General features: G+C 41.7%; 1 protein-coding gene across 1 annotated transcript in view; it reads right to left on the reverse strand.

The window, feature by feature from the left end:
• The window catches only part of LOC134358473 (L-threonine ammonia-lyase), a 43,726-nt gene that overhangs the window by 13,853 nt on the left and 11,958 nt on the right, over positions 1-17,915 (reverse strand). The window contains exons 6-8 of the mRNA XM_063070717.1: positions 16,654-16,786; positions 15,028-15,103; positions 12,268-12,393 (exon numbers count right to left, since the gene is read on the reverse strand). Of these exons, the coding sequence (XP_062926787.1) occupies positions 12,268-12,393; positions 15,028-15,103; positions 16,654-16,786 (335 nt within the window). The remainder of the gene's footprint in view (positions 1-12,267; positions 12,394-15,027; positions 15,104-16,653; positions 16,787-17,915) is intronic.

The following is a 17,915-nucleotide window of genomic DNA, read 5'->3' on the forward strand; positions in this document are numbered from 1 at the left end:
GCTTTATTAAAGCAATGGGTCTGCCACGAAAATATCTGAATGTTTTCATGATGGACCGTTTTTTATAGAAAAGTCAAGTGTCCAAAGATCATAACTCTAAATCTGACGTTACCAGTGACAGCCTCATGGAAAAAGTATTTTCCCATCAGATAAATTGCTGGCAAAGGATTATGAAGTGACGGAAGTACACTGCACAATGGAAATCCAAACAAGAGCCTTGGTAACCACAAGACCGAAACAAAGTGCTTGTTGAATTTCTGCCAGTGTAGTGTACCATCATATTAAAAATTAACTTACATGAGTCTGTGCTGGAGACTGTTGTGTGGCTTGGTTACGAGCAAAAATTTTCCCCATCCTGACCTTAATACGTAGACTACGGTGTTTAGAAGGAAGTCATATCTCCACTTACAGAAAGTAAGTTTCAAAATCCTCTCTCTTCTTTAAACCCAGCTGTTTCCACCATATTGCTGCTTTGTTACACTAAACCTCCCATAACCTCGTGTCAGCCAGTGGGAAGGGATGAATATTCTTAGGAAAAGTAACAGGCAAAGGAACGATCTGAACGGAAGGAGACCTGGTGATGGAGTAAGGCTCTGGGATTTGAATATCGAATCTCAGAATATTAAGGCAAGATATCAGGAAATCTCATGAAATTCTAGACTTCACCTCAAGGTATAGAATATAGGAGTCAAGATATAATGATGAATCTGCAAAGAGATTACACAGAATTTACCTAGATAAAGTAGGCCTTTCAGCCCAACAGTTAAATTCATCAGAACTTCCTCCTGGACTTGTTCACCCAGTGCAATTAACATATCTTATTCCTTTTTCTATTCCATAAGACCATAAGACATAGGAACAAAATTATGCCATCTGACCCATTGAGTCTGCTCGGCCATTCAATCATAACTGATCCTTTTTTTTCTCCTCCTCAACCCCAGTTCCCAGCTTTCTCCCCATAAACTTTGATGTCATGTCCAATCAAGAACCTATCAATCTCTGCCTTAAATACATCCAACGACCTGACCTCCACAGCTGCATGTGGCAACAAATTCCACAAATTCACCACCCTTTGGCTATTCCCTTGTGTAACCTTTAAATGTTATTTATCTCAAGTCCTGCATGTTTCACTTATTAACCTGACTCAGGGACAAAAATATCTCTGGAAATTGTTGTTGAGTAGGGGCTGAATTGTTCAATTATTTTAAATTCTTGCTTAAGTTCCAAAGCTTTTCTTAATTTATTTATATTGTTGGGAATTTTCAGCATTAACTTTCACCCTCTGAAGCTTAATCAAATGAAAATCAGTAATAATAATTATACACATGAACTCAAAAGTCATACTAGCATTTACCAGTTCACCAAAAAATGCACAACATATGTCAGTGATAATAAACCTGATTCTGATCGTCGTACCACTGACCAACGATAAATAAATCAGGTTAGGTACTTGGCTCTAAGTACATTTTAATAGCCACATGCAAGATTCTTAAAATAAAATTAATAAAATCAAAAATTCTGTATGGTTTGCAACATTGGAGACGTGGAGTTTCATGAATGAACAAAAAATAAATTATTGCAGTTTGGACTGTGTTTTTTTTAAAGTTTGGCTCTAGTTTTGAGCTCCTCTACAGCTGAAGTTCTCAGAGCTATGCAGACAGCATAATGAAACAGTTAAACAAAGAAAAGCTGAAGAGAAAACAGAGTTAACATTCACAGATTGATGGAAGGTCATAAATCTGAAACATTAACTCTGTTTTACTCTCCAGCTGCCCAACCAATCTGCCAAGTATTTCCAGCACTTTTTATGTTTCTTTCTGGGAGTTCCTGGATGCAACTTTGGAAGGTTTTACAAAAGTAGGCTTGGCAAGTATCGGAGTGCATTTGTAGATGATGTATAATGGTCTAGAAACTTGTTGAAAATTAGCTAAATTTTCCTGTAGATTTCTGGGTGTCTGCTTTCCTATTCAGAGATCTGTCTCCAAATTTTTGGACTGACTTTCATTTTCCCTAGCAATTTTTTACTGACTTTAAACTCACAGAAATTATGTCAAAACACTTCGGCTCATTTCTGTCATAAATAGGGGACCCTTTATTTTTAAATAGTAATCCCCAATTCCAGATTTTCCAGTAAGAAGAACATCCTCATCCCATTACATTGTCAGGATTTCTCGAGACTTACAACTTTATTCCAAGAGAGGACATTTGTAGAATGCCTATGAGAACGCTTTTGAGAGCTGCTTGTGATGGAGCCCGCTAGAGGAATGACAATTCTGGTTTGGGTGTTGTGTAATGATCCAGATTTGATTAGGAAGCTTAAGGTAAAGGAACCCTTGGGAGACAGTGATAATATTATAGAGTTCACCCTGCGCTTGAGAAGGAAAATCTAAAATCAGATGTATCGGTATTACAGTGGAGCAAAGGGAATTGCAGAGCCATGAGAGAGGAGCTGGCCAAAGTTGATTGGAAGGAGACACTAGCAGAGATGATTGCAGAACAGCAATGGCTGGTGTTTCTGCAGGGAAATTCAGAGGGCGCTGGAAAGAGACATCCCAAAGATGAAGAAGTATTCTGAAGGAAGAAAGCAAACATGGCTGACAAGCAAAGTCAAAGACAGCATAAAGGAAAAGAGGGGGCATGTAATACAGCAAAAAATAATGGGGAGGTAGAGAATTGGGAATTTAAAGCAAAAACAACTGAAGGCAACTGAAAAAGCTATAAAGAGAAAAAAGATTAAATATGAAGGTAAGCTAGCCAATAATTTAAAAGAGGAAACAATAAATTACTCTCCTCGGGCTTTCAGCTGGCTACAGGTATTGATTATAACCGATATTTTGATGCCAACTCTGCCATCTTCATCAGGGATGATATTCTAGTCCGATGGTATTTATACTCCTGTAGCCTGATTGGTTCGTCCTCAAGCAACCAGTTTTCCGCTTTCCTACCTTGTTTACAATTGAATTCCAGTTCTTACTTAGAGTGAGACCTTCACCTTTGTTAAAATTCCTGGACATTCTAATACAATGGAAACTGGATGGTAGCCTAGGACATGGCATCTATCGGAAACACACTCACGTAGACTTATACCTCAACAATAACAGTCACTATCATGCCTCCCAACGTAGAGTAGTTCTTACTACTTTCATTAACTGTACGAAAACTATTTTAGACCCAGAGAATCTCCCAGAGGAAATGAGACGTTCCTACAGAATGGCTACAAGGTGGAGTAAATTGTGCGGAGCCTATCAGCGGTGTCACAGAGCTCTACAAAGAGGAGGTGTTTCTCACAGGTCAGTGGCGATTACTTAAAAAGAGAGCTTCAAGGGCGTTTGTCCATTGTACGGGGCCTATCAGCGGTGTCTACAGAGCTCTACAAATTAAAAGTACACGCAAACACGAGGAATTCTGCAGATGCTGGAAATTCAAGCAACACACATCAAAGTTGCTGGTGAATGCAGCAGGCCAGGCAGCATCTCTAGGAAGAAGTACAGTCGATGTTCCTGACGAAGGGTCTCGGCCTGGAACATCGACTGTACTTCTTCCTAGAGATGCTGCCTGGCCTGCTGCGTTCACCAGCAACTTTCACCAGCAAACTAAAAGTACAGAAGGGATAACTGGAGCGGCCATTGTCGGGAGTAGACCAGTAGCGAGAGTAGAAGTGACTGGCTTTGGCTCAAAGGAGGCTTCGGCTTGGAAGAGGTGTTGGCTCTGGATAAAGCGTCTGTTGAGGTTTCCTGTTTATCTTTTTTCTCCCCTCCCACTGTGCCATTTAAATGGCTGTGGTGTGCTTTTCGTGCCGAATGCAATAAGTTCTAGGATCATTGGGATCTCTTCTGGGGGAGGTATGACCTGTTCAAAAGTGACGGGTTGCACCTGAACCCGAGGGGGACCAATATTCTCGTGGGCAGGTTTGTTAGAGCTGTTGGGGAGGGTTTAAACTAATTTGGCAGGAGGGTGGGAACCGGAGTGAAGGAACTCAGGATAGGACAGATGGTAAAAAAGTAAAGATAGCGTGCAATCAGATTGTCAGGAAGGGCAGGCAAGTGATGGGACTTGGTTGCAACCAACAGGCTAAGTATCAAAACATTAGGGATGCAGAATCAGGAAGGACAGCAAATACGGTACTCAAGATGTTGAACCTAAATGCATGTAGTATAAGGGATAAGGTGGGTGATCTTGTGACACTATTACAGTTTGCCAGGTATGATGTTGTGGTCATCCATGAATCAAGGCTGAAGGATGGCTACAGTTGGGAGCTGAACGTTCAAGGTTACACGTTATATCGGAGGGATAGGAAGGTAGGCAGAGGTGGTGTGGCTCTACTGGTAAAGAATGGCATCAAATCAGTAGAAAGATGTAACACAGGATTGGAAGATGTTGAATCCTTGTGGGTTGAGTTAAGAAACTGCAAGGGTAAAAGGATGTTGTTGGCAGTTACATACAGACCTCCCAACAGTGGCTGGGAGATGGATGACAGGTTACAATAGAAAATAGAAAAGGCATGTTAAAAGGGCAACATTATGGTAGTCATGGGAGATTTTAACATGCAGGTTGATTGGGAAAATCAGGTTGGTAATGGATCTCAGGAGAGTGAGTTTGTTGAATGCCTACGAGGTGGTTTTTTAGAGCAGTTTGTCATTGAGCCTACTAGGGGATCAGCTGTACTGGATTGGGTGTTATGTAATGAACCAGAGGCGATTAGGGAGCTTAAGGTAAAAGAACCCTTAGGAACCAGTGATCACAATATGATTATTCAACTTGAAATTTGATATGGGAAAAGTAAAGTTTGATGTAGCAGTATTTCAATAGAGTAAGGGAAATTACAGTGGTATGAGAAAGGAGTTGGCCAAAGTAAATCGGAAGGAGCTGTTGGCAGGGATGTCAGCAGAGCAGTAATGATGTTCGTTTCTGGGAAAAATATGGACATATGCATTCCAAAAATGAAGAAATACTTAAGTGGTAAAATAGTACAACTATGGCTGACAAGGGAAGTCAAAGCTAATGTAAAAGCAAAAGAAAGGGCATACAACAAAACAAAAATTAGTGGGAAGATAGAAGATTGGGAAGTTTCTAAAAACCTACAGAAAGCAAGTAAAAGAATCATTAGAAGGGAAAAGATGAAATATGAAAGCAAGCTAGCAAATAATATCAAAGTGGATAGTAAAAGGTTTTTTCAAGTATGTTAAAAATAAAAGAGAAACGAGAGTGGAAATAAGACCGCTAGAAAATGAAGCAGGAGAAATAATAACGGGGGACAAGGAGATGGCTGATGAACTAAATGAGTATTTTGCATCAGTCTTCACTGTGGAAGACACTAGCAGTATGCCTGATGTTGTAGTGTGTGAAGGAAGAGAAGTGGGTGCAGTTACTATTACAAGAGAGAAGGTGCTCAAAAAGCTAAAAGACCTAAAGGTACATGAGTCACCCAGACCAAATGAACTGCACCCTAGGATTCTGAAAGAGATAGTGTTAGAGATTGTGGTGGCATTAGAAATGATCTTTCAAAAATCTTTGGACACTGGTGTGGTGCCACAGGACTGAAAAATTGCAAATGTTTCTCCATTCTTTAAGAAAGGAGGAAGGCAGCAGAAAGGAAATGATAGACTAGTTAGCCTGACCTCAGTGGATGGGAAGATGTTAGAGTCATTTGTTAGGGATGAGGTGATGGAGTACTTGGTGACAATGGACAAGATAGTACAAAGTCAGCATGGTTTCCTTCAGGGAAAATCCTGCCTGACGAACCTGTCAGAATTCTTTGAAGAGATTACAAGTAGGCTAGATAAAGGGGATGCAGTGGATGTTGTTTATTTGGACTTTCAGAAGGCCTTTGACAAGGTGCCACACATGAGGCTGCTTACCAAGTTAAGAGCTCATGGTATTACAGGAAAGTTACTAACATGGTTAGAGCATTGGCTGATTGGTAGGAGGCAGCGAGTGGGAATAAAAGGATTTTTTTCTGGTTGGTTGCCAGTGACTAGTGATGTTCCACAGGGGTTGATGTTGGGGCCACTTCTTTTTATGCTGTGTATAAATGATTTAGATGATGGAATAGATGGCTTTGTTGCCAAGTTTGCAGATGGTACGAAGATTGGTGGAGGGGTAGGTAGTATTGAGGAAACAGATAGGATGCAGAAAGACTTAAGACAGATTAAGAGAATGGGCAAGGAAATAGCAAATGAAATACAATGCTGGAAAGTGCATGGTCATGCACTTTGGTAGTACAAATAAATGTGAGGACTATTTTCTAAATGGGGAGAAAATCCAAAAATCTGAGATGTAAAGGGACTTGGGAGTCCTTTTGCAGAACACCCTAAAGGTTAACTTGCAGGTCGAGTTAGTGGTGAGGAAGATAAATGCTATGTTAGCATTCATTTCAAGAGGTCAAAAAAATAACAGGAAGAATGTGATGCTGAGGCTTTATAAGGCACTGGTGAGGCCTCACCTTGAGTATTGTGAGCAGTTTTGGGCCCCCATCTTAGAAAAGATGTGCTGGCAAACAACAGGAATTCTGCAGATGCTGGAAATTCAAGCAACACACATCAAAGTTGCTGGTGAACGCAGCAGGCCAGGCAGCATCTCTAGGAAGAGGTACAGTCGACGTTTCAGGCCGAGACCCTTCGTCAGGACTAACTGAGGAGGAACCCACCGCCACTGCCTGTCTTCTGTATATTTCCACAGTTTCTGGAAGGATCACCAGGATCCTGAAGAAATACCATCCACAAACCCGTAAGGAAGCTCAAATCTCAGCTTTTGCGGGTCAAAGGTGATCTGGGACTCAGATCAGCTGCTGCTTACAGGAATCCCTGTGAATGCGAGGCAGTGTATATTGGCCAGACAGGACGCATGGTGGAAACCTGCATCAAGGAGCCTAGGAGGTGTATCTGTTTGGGTTTCCCAGAGAAATCGGCGGTAGCAGAACACTGCATTTGCAATGACCATAGGATGGACTTCAACAGCTGAAACCTACTGTGCCGTGCCAATGGCTTTTGGGACCGCCTGGTAAAGGAAGCCATTGAAATAAAATTAGAGGAAAAGAACTTTAACAAAGACAAAGGTCTCACTCTAAGTAAGAACTAGAATTCAATTGTAAACAAGGTGAACGAGCGGAAATTTGATTGGATGAGGACTAACCAATCGGGGGGATGGGATACCAGACTAGACATGCCCAGGCATTATCTCCGATGAAGATGGCAGAATTTGTTATTGAAGTGTTGGTCATAATTGATACCTGTACCCGGCTAGAAGCCTGAGAAGAATTTATTCATCATATAAACTGAGAATGCACTACATCCTTTTTCAGGATACAGTAAGTTTTTTCAGATGTATAAGGAGTGAAAAAGAGATTAGAGTGGATATTGGACCACTGGAAGATTACTCTGGAGAGGTGGTAATGGGGGACAAAGAAATGGTGGGGGAACTTAATAAGTATTTTGTGTCAGTCCTCAACGTGTAAGACACCAGCAGAATGGCAGAAATGCAAGAGTGTCAGGCGGCAGAAGTGAGTGTCATTGCTATTACTAAGGGAAAGAGGCTTAGGAAGCTGAAAAGTCTGAAGGTAGATAAGTCACGTGGACCAGATGGACTACATGCCAGGGTTCTGACAGAGGTAGCTGAAGAGATTGTGGAGACCTTAGTAGTGATCTTTCAAGAATCACTCAATTCTGGAATGGAAAATTGCAAATGTCAATCCACACTTTAAGAAGGGAGGGAGGCAGAAGAAAATAAATTATGGGCCAGTTAACCTGACTTCAGTGGTTAGAAAGATGTTGGAATCTATTATTCAGGATGAGGTTTCGGGGTATGAAGGCACAAGATAAAATAGGCCAAAGTCAACATGCTTTTCTAAAGGGAAAATCTTGCCCGACAAATCTGTTGGAATTCTTTGAGTAAACAACAGGCAGGATAGACAAAGGAGAGTCAGTGGATGTTGTTTATTTGGATTTCCAGAAGGCCTTTGTCAAGGAGCTGCACATGGGACTACTTAACAAAATAAGAGTCATGGTACTTTGAAAAAGATACTCAGATGGATAGAAGATTGGCAGGAGGCAAAGAGTGGAAATAAAGGGGGACTTTTCTGGTTGGTTCCAAGGCTAGTGGTGTGCTACAGGGATCAGTGGTGGGACTGCTTCTTTTCATATTGTATGTCCATAATTTGGATAAAGGAATTGATGACTTTGTGGCCCCATTTTTGGACGATATGAAAATAGGGGAGGAGCAGGTAGTGTTGAGGAAACAGAGAGTCTGCAGAAGGATTTAGGCAGATTGGGAGATTGGGCAAAGGAGAGCCAGATAGAATGTGATGTAGGGATGTGCATGGTCATGCACTTTGGTAGAAGGAATAAAGGTGTGGAGTATTTTGTAAGTGGGGGAGAACATTCAAAAAACAGAGGTGCAGAGGGACTTGGGAGTCCTCGTGTAGGATTCCCTAAAGGTTAACTTGCAGGTTGAGTCGGTGATGAGGAAGGCGTATGCGAGGTTAGCATTCATTTTGAGAGGACGAGAATAAAAAGCAAGGATGTACTGCTGCGGCTTTATAAGGCATTGGTCAGACCGCACTTGGAGTATCGTGAGCAGTTTTGGCCCCTTATCTAAGAAAGGATGTGGAGAGAGTCCAGAGGAGGTTCACGAGAATGATCCCAGAAATGAAAGATTAACATATGAGGAGCATATGATGGCTGTGGGCCTGTACTCACTGGAGTTTAGAAGAATGAAGGGGGATCTCATTGAAACCTATTGAACACTGAAAGGTCTGGTTAGAGTGGATGTGGAGACGATGTTTCCTATAATGGAGGAATCTAGGATCAGAGGCCACAGCCTCAAAATTGAGGGACATCCATTTAGAACAGGGATAAGAAAAGATTTCTTTAGCCAGTTGTGTTGAATCTGTGGAATTCTTTGCTCCAGACAGCTGTACAGCCCGTGTCATTGGGTATAATTTAAGGCAGAAGTTGATAGGTTCTTGATTAATCAGGGTAAATGGTTACAGGGAGAAGGCAGGAAAATTAGGTTGAGAGGAATAATAAATCTGCCATGATGGAATGGTAGAGCAGACTTGATGGGCCGAATAGCCTAATTCTGCTCCTAGGACTTATAGTCTTATGGACTTTTTTATCAAGTCCCTCTCCTAAACTCAAGTGGTGAAAAGCTTCCCTGTCCAATCTTTGTAAGACAATCCGCCCATTCCAGGTAATAATCTTGTAAACCTTTCCTAAACTGCTTCCAATTCATTAACGTCCTTCCTTAAATAAAGAGACCAGTCGTTTACACTGTGCTCCAAAAAAGGTCTCATCAATAGCCTATATAACTAAAGCATAGTTGCCCTACTTCTGTATTCAATTTTCTTCACAAAAAACATTCTGTTAGCTTTCTTATTTACTTGTCTACTTGAACACTAGCCATTTGTGTATCATGCTTTGGGAGCCCAGAACCCTCTGCATTGAGAGCTCTGTAATCTCTCACCACCGGGAAAATACAAAAGTAAAAGGTGTTGAAGGGTCTCAGCCCAAAACATCACCTATTTATTCATGCCCAAGGATGCTGCTTGACTTCGCAGACACAAGGAAATCTGCAGATGTTGGAAATTTAAGCAAAACACACAAGAAATGTTGGTGAACGCGCAGGCCAGGCAGCATTTATAGGAAGAGGTACAGTCGACGTTTCAGGCCGGGACCCTTCATCCTCTTCCTATAGATGCTGCCTGGCCTGCTGCGTTCCACCAGCATTTTTTGTGTGTGTTGCTGCTTGACTTGCTGAGTTCCTCCAGAATTTTGTGTGTGTTGATATAATTCTTCAATTTTTTTTCTGGTAAGATGGACAATTGTGTTTTCCCACATTATATTCCTTCTACCAGATCGTGGCCCACTCACCATCTATCTCCTTTTGTAGTCCTCTTATATCATTTTCATGATCTATTTTTCTTCCTGTCTTTACGTCATCAGCAAATTCATCCAGGAATTTATATAAGTTGTACAATGTTGAGTGTCCAGCACCATTCCTTTGGCAAACTATTTGTACCATGTTGGTGACCATTCATACCTGCTCTGTTTCCTGCTAGTCAGCTAATCTCCTACTCATGCCAAAGTTTTACCTCCTACACGATGAGATTTTATATTCCACAAGGCAGATTGATTAACCTATGTACCCCTTGTATCTTCAGGATTCTACCATGGACTGAGTATTCATGTGGGTGCCATGCAAATCCACCCAACAGAATGGCAGTATATGCACATGCATAGAGGCACAGAGGCCAAGTAACCAGAACTACTCAAATATGGTAAGCAGTTAGGTTAATGGGCAGTTGGCCTTTACTTCATGGGGTAGGAAATATATAAAGCCAGTTAAGTTTTCATGCAATTATATAGGTTGCAGTGAGACAGCAGCTGGAAAACTGTACAATTTTGGTCTCTCACTTTTAAGGGAAGATATACTTGTGCTAGAGGGAGTGCAGAGAAGATTCACCCCAGGATGAAATGATTAATCCATAAACAAGCTCTACTCTCATTGAGTTTAGAAGGGTGATGGACAGGGTTCATGTTGAGAGGAAGTGTTTCCCTCGTGAGAGTATCTAGAGCCAACAGTATTGCTTCAGAAAATAGAGCTGCTCATTTATTACTGAGGTGAAGATGAATTTCTCCCCTCAGGGGTACATGACACATTGGACTCCTAAACACCAGAGAGCTGTGCAGATGAAAGTGGAGATTAACAAGCATCTAAACTGAAGTGAGTTGAGGTCTGGAGAGAGAGTGAGAAATTGGTGTTAAGGCCAAGATTGAATCAACCCTGCTCTTACAGAATGGTGCAGAAACCTGAGGAGCCAATTGCCTTACTCCTCATTCTGATTCTTGTGTAATGATGTTCTGATTGAGTGGCTTGCTTTCCCCTGGACGCTGTTGACTTTTCACCATGTTATTGGACCCAAACTCATCTCGGCAAAGTTATTTTGTCATACTTCTCATTGTATCTTGGATAAGGTGGAAAGGCTTTGAGAGTCTAGTGAAAAGTGGCATACGCCACAACATTGGCCCTCACCTGCTCTACTATTTGGCTGGCTGATCCAGTTAAGCCTGTGGTGAGCACTGGTTCCCAGTACGTAGATTAGATGATGGTGGTTTGGAAAATGGCAATGTTGGTCACTGGTAGTTGGTTCCACTTTGCCATATTGGAGTTTATTAGAAACATAGAAACCTACAGCACATCACAGGCCCTTCGGCCCACAATGTTGTGCCGACCATGTAATCTACTTTAGAAACTACCTAGGATTTCCCTACCGCATAGCCCTCTATTTTTCTAAGCTCCATATACCTATCTAAAAGTCTCTAAAAAAGACCCTATTGTATCTGCCTCTACCACCTTCGCCGGCAGTGCATTCCATGCACCCACCACTCTCTGTGTGAGAAACTTACCTCTGACATCCCCCTTGTACCTACTTCCAAACACCTTAAAACTATGCCCCCTTGTGTTAGCCATTTCAACCCTAGGAAAAACCCTCAGGCTATCCACACAATCAATGCCTGTCATCATCTTGTACACCTCTATCAGGTCGCCTATTGTCCTCCATCGTTCCAAAGAGAAAAGGCCAAGTTCACTCAACCTATTCTCATAAATCATGCTCCCCAATCCAGGCAATATCCTTGTAAATCTCCCTCCCTTTCTCACGCTGCTTTTACAGATTTGCATTCCATGCATTTTATCACCTCCTTGGCACTCTGCCTCCTGACTTCCTTCTTACTAAAATGTGATGCTGTTTCTTCACATCGATTTCACACTGGCTCAGATTCAAAGACTGCTGCGTTTAAATGTCAGGGGCAAGTGAGAATTCGACACAAGAGGGGGAAAAAGCTGTTCATGGGTTAAATTTCAGAAAAACAGAATTATTGATGCCAAATCTGCTGAGCAGAATCATTGCTATGACATTACAATTCAGTTGGCTCAGTAATGTGCTAGCTCTAATAGCAGAATTCTCAGAGGAGGAGCTTTCTCTTTTCTGAGAGGAAACCAAATACATGTTCAATGGGGAAAAGAAATGCAGGGCTCAGGGAAACTGCAAGGGGGGTACGACTGAAAGGTTAGCTCTTGCAAATCACTAACACATTGTCCCGCTTGCCTCCTTCTGTAGTGCATTACTCCAAGAAGTTTTGATTTTGTAATTATGTTGTGGAAAGGAAACCCAGGTTGAGTTCTGGACCAAGGATTTAGCAAAATTTCAATGGCCTTGTCCAACATATGGAGCTGACAGACCTAAGCTATTGACTTGGATGAAATTCTCACCTCTTGCCTTTGAGTTCTGGTAGTTTTCCAGCAATCACAGCAGCAAGGCCAATAGCTCCCATGGCATCCACAGTTGACCTTTCATACTCCATGATTTGAAGAATGGAGAGCAGGATGTCTGCTTCCCTGAGAGATAAAATACAAGAGTTCTCACCGAGGAGAAGAGCAGTCACCGTGCAGCTTTATTGAGGCAACTTTTGATTTTCATCTCTCCCACTTCCCCTCATTTTCCCCTCCTCCCCCAAAGGCACTGAGATACTGGCCCACAGGTGCAGCAACTTCCTCATACATTGCCAAGTGTGAAACCAAAGCCCTGTTTATCCTTCCAGATCAATGCAAAAATCTCCTTGTCTCTCTGTGGAATAGCAGGGGATTTCTCCTGGTGTCCCCACCCAACAGTACCAAATCCTTTCTGTTTTAAGACCACAAAAGGTAGGAGTAGAATTAGGCCATTCAGCCCATTGAGTCGGCTCCATCATTTCATCATTGCTGATCCCGGATCCCATTCAACCTGGTACACCTGCCCTCTCATCATATTGCTTGATGCCCCAACCAATCAGGCAACTTTCGCTTTAAATATACCCACAGACTTGGCCTTCACCGCAGTCTGCAGCAGGGCGTTCCACAGATTCACTACTCTTTGGCTAAAAAAAAAATCTTCCTTATTTCTGCTCTGAAAGGTTGCCCCTCAGTTTTGAGGCTGTGACCTCTAGTTCCGGATACCCGCACCAGAGGAAACATCCTCTCCACATCCACCTTACCTAGTCCTTTCAACATTCAGTAGGTTTCACTGAGATCCCCCCGCATTATTCTAAATTCCAGTGAGTACAAGCCCAAAGCTGCCAATCGCTCCCCATACGTTAACCCCTTCATTCCTGGAATCATCCTCATGATCCTCCTCTGGACTCTCTCTAATGAAAACACATCCTTTCTGAGATAAGGGGCTCAAAACTGTTGACAATACTCCAAGTGTGCCCTGAGTTGTGTCTTATAAAACTTTTGGGAGCTTTCTAAAAACAAGATGGCTTTTTTTTTTCTTTCACCATTTGCACTTGGAGAATATTCACAACTAAAACTTTTCTAACCCTCAGCCAATGCACACATGCCTGACTTTTGTAGCAAGCTTTACTTGATCGCAATTGAGTGATGGAGTTCTATCTGGTTCATTGTTTCTCCTCGTCTCTAGAGCCAGGTTGAGACTGCTATCTGCCTGGTTTCAGCTAACACAGCACAGAACACAAGTTTTCCCTGCTCTGTTACATTTCAACAACACGTCACCTTGCACTGCATCTCAGCTGTTGGAGATTTACAGACTGGTTTCAATGACACGTAGCAAGTAGAAAAGGCAGGAGACATGAGGAGACAACAAAGGGATGTGGGCAGATTAATAAGTGGCCAAAGATCTGCTAAATGCATTATAGCGCGAGACAATGTGAAATTGTCCACTTAAAAAAGTAAATTATCCAAAAGATGAGAGGTTACAAAGCTTTGAGGACAGAGGGGTCTTGGAATTTTAGTGCAAGTTTCAAAAATCTAGCATGCAAGTACTGTAAGCGATTAGGAAAGTTTCTAGAATAGTTTTGCCTTATTGCTATGGGAGTTGAATATAAAAGTTGGGAGGTTGTGCTTAAGTTATACAGAACTGTGGTGAGGCCATATCTGGATCGCTTTGGGCAGAACCGGCCTCTTTATTTAATGTATTGAAAACTCTTCAAAATAGGCTTGCTAGACTAATTGCTGGAAGGTGTGGGTTTTCTTTCTATGAGGAATAGTGGTTCAGGCTTGTCTTGCATCCACAGGAGTTTAGAAGAGTATGTAGCAATGATTGAAATATGCAAGATTTTGAGACGTGTTGACAGGATGGAAGCAGAGAGGTAATTTCTCCTAAGGGAAAATCTGGAACTAAGGGAAATTGTTTAAAACAAGAGGCCACCCACTTAAGGTAGCGATGTGGACATTCTTTTTTCTCACAGAAGATTGCGAGCTTTTGCAACTCTCTTCCTCAAAGGGCAGTGGAAGCCTTTGGATATACAAACGTATTTAAGGCAAAGGTAGGTAAGTATTTGTCTTAGGTAAATGGGAATGCAGAGTTAAGGTTAAGGTTAAAATCAGCCAATTCTACTGACAATCCGCTAGCAAGGTGCTCGAGGAACTCAGCAGGTCAAGCAGCATTCCTCCAGGTTCCAGTAGCTACAGTCCCATGTTTGCAAAGATGTCCACAAGTGTCATCATCAGTCTTCAGAAGGTGATGGGGACAACCACTTTGGAAGAAGTCAACTGGACCAATTTGGAAGATCAAGTAGTTAACGTTGACAGATATCCCCCTGTGAAGTTTATTCCTGAACCCATTTGACATATTCAGTGTGACAATACTGTAATAAGATATTTAAAGCAAAAACAAAAAATACTAGAAATATTCAACCGATCATGCTGCTCCTGTGGGAAGATAAACAGAGTCAACCTTTCAGATCAGAGATTCTTCTTCAGAGGTTCTGCTGAGTATTTCCAGCACTTCAGATTTTTAGCACCACCAGGTTTTAAAAAAATTTTCAATCACATGATATATTGGTTATGCCAACTAACTGGTGCACAGGGTAAGGAAGTAAGTCAGTGAAAATAAGGTGAAAATTAGCAAATATCCCTATTTGTGAATATTATTGGCATGGCATGGAAACATATTGTTGGTAGGTGGGTTATTGGTATGGCAGGAACTAAAAGTCTTGTCCTAAATTTGAACCATTATGAAGAAATAATACTTACTTAACAGTAACAACTTTATCTACTAGTTTCTCAGTCATCTGAAAGGCATTGTTGCCAGAAGATGAGTTGAACAATTCTGTGAAATAAAGAGACAGATTTACTATTGAAGCAGAATGAGCCTCATAGTGCTAAGTTTTTATTAGTGGTGAAAATAACAATAACAACAACAAATGCTTGCATTTCAAACAGTATTAGTATTAATCTGTGAGGACTGAGCTTGGTTCTAGATTTTAAAGGGTGACCTAAAAGAGGAGAGATGTGTTGAGGTAAAAAAAAAGGCTTTTCTAATGAGCTACAGAGAGTGCAACCTAAGCAGAACCACCAATGGTTGGTTGATTTTGATAGGAAGTGAGCAGGAGACCAGCTCCTCCCGTGGAGGGCAGACACCCTGAGCCAATAGACTGGTCCTGGACTTATTTTCCATCTGGCATAGTTTGCATTTTGTTGTTTGATTGTTTGTGGTTTTTGTATTGCTATATTTACACTCTATTCTTGGTTGGTGTGGCTGTAACAAAACCAACTTTCCCTCAGGATTAATAAAGTATATCTATCTATCTATCTATCTATCTAACTGAACCAGCACCAAGGTCTTGCAGGATAACTAACCTTGAAGTGGTTATGAATCCCATGTAGGGATCCGAAATCAAGGATAAGACCGCAAAATCAAGGCATTAAATGGGACAAATATACCTCTATTTATTATTCAGGCAATCTAGAAAGATTTTATACCTGCCTCATCTCACTCATGTGATCATTTGGGAGAGTGAAATACATGTGTCTTCATTTGGGAGGAAACATCTGTAATGCTCCTCCTCAACTCCTTTAAGGGAATCAGACAAGTTCAAAAATGCAGTCGGTTCCTGATCAATGTCATAATGCCCCATCTGGAAATAGTTCAAATTATCATTCACCTCCCGAGGCAGCAGCTTCCCCCCGACAACTGAGAGAAAATACCCTTCCTGACATCCAAGGAAGTCCCAGCTTCTAGACTCTAGACACCATAACCTACACAGATGGAACAAACTGGCCTTTGGAACACGAGCTGGTCAATAGAATGTTCGCTCTAGGACTGTTGATACAAGAATTAGTTTTTTGCAGATTTGAAAGTTTCATAGATATTAAACTTTCAGAGGAAGGTTCTCACCTTCCAGAGGGGAGATTGAACAGAATTCCCCATTGTTGTTTGCACTGTCATTGCAACATTAGTTGAAAGAATAGGATGCTTCATCTTCCAGAAAGCCAACTCAAATAATTATGGAATTCATGCAGATTGACCAGTGAGACTTCCAGCCCAGACCACTTAATTAGCTTTAATTGTGTTGCGTTCCTTACAGCTGAGGACAAAATGCTGGATTATGTGTTGTTACATTGACACCAAGTTACTTCTAGAAAGTAGAAGGCAGGAGGCACTTGGAATCATTATACAGAGAGCTGCAAGCTAAATAATTCACTCCAGGGATTAATGGTTGAACAGAAACTGTTCTATGATTAAACTGGTTAAGAGAAAAAAAAGAGTGAAGGGAAAACGGAGGTGGGCAGGTAAACCAGACCTGGGCTATTTCTTGTAGGGCTACTTGGGCTAAGTGGCCACTTGCCATATATGTGTGTATCTCAGAAACTGCTTACCTCCATAGAATTTGTGGTTGGTGCAAGGTAATGCCTTTGGAGTAGGGTCCTTCCCGAGGGTTTGTTGTGCAGTGGGATATTTCTCAGGTTCCACACCCTGCATGTAAATACAACTAGTTGTCACTGGCAGACACTTGATAAAAACACAGGTGTTAGAAAAGAGAGGCATTGGGCACAATCCCAATACGCAAGTGCAGTTGATATCACACAGGATTCCCATTCAAACTGATCTCACTGCATTGATTTCTCATCAGCAACACATTCACAGTGTGCTTTTTACCTCCAGTCACTTCCAATGTTCCTGACTTCAGCAGCCAGACTTTTCAAGCTCAAAGTTCAAAAGTTCGAAGTACATTTATTATCAAAGGATGTATAAATTATACAACGTAAACCCGAGGAATTCTGCAGATGCTGGAAATTCAAGCAACACACATCAAAGTTGCTGGTGAATGCAGCAGGCCAGGCAGCATCTTCTTGACGAAGGGTCTCAGCCCGAAACGTCGACTGTACCTCTTCCTAGAGATGCTGCCTGGCCTGCTGCGTTCACCAGCAACTTTGATGTGTGTTGCTATAAATTATACAATTTGAGATTCGTCTGATTGCAGGCAGCCACAAAACAAGAAACCCAAAAGAACCCTTTGAAAGAATGACAAGCATCCAATACACAGGGAGAAAAAAAAACATGCACATCATGTGAATAATGAAAGCAAGCAACAGCACGCTGTTCTTCTTCATAAATCAGGAATGCAACCAGAACATACTTTGAACTATATAATTGAGCAAGTCATTGACAAAAACGCAGGAATGAATGGTTGGCTTAATTTCTAGAGTTAGTCACAGGCTTGGAGATAGTTTGCTAATGTTGGGTGCCAAGATTGGCCTTTAACAATGGAGGAACTTAAGTAGACCCTTCAACTCCTTGAGCTGCATCACCAGTTAAAGCATGGTCAAGCCTGTACCTTGACTCTATCCATCTGCATTAATAATATCTCCCATGCCTCAATGATACCCTTTAATAGAAAACAATTAGCAATCTGGGTTTTAAATTATTATTGAAGTAACTATCTCCCACATTTGTAACTGACAGTTCTGTGTTTCAGACACCTTCCCTGCAGCAACAAACAAACTGCTGGAGGAACTCAGCGGGTCGAGCAGCATCTCCCGGAGGAAAGGAATCATCAACATTTTGGGTCAAAATCCTGCATCCGGCTTCTTGAATGGTCTGGGTCTGATAAGAAGATTATAGCCCCTTATTCACGTCC

The sequence above is a fragment of the Mobula hypostoma genome, chromosome 18 (assembly GCF_963921235.1).
Source record: "Mobula hypostoma chromosome 18, sMobHyp1.1, whole genome shotgun sequence".
Lineage (NCBI taxonomy): Eukaryota > Metazoa > Chordata > Chondrichthyes > Myliobatiformes > Myliobatidae > Mobula > Mobula hypostoma.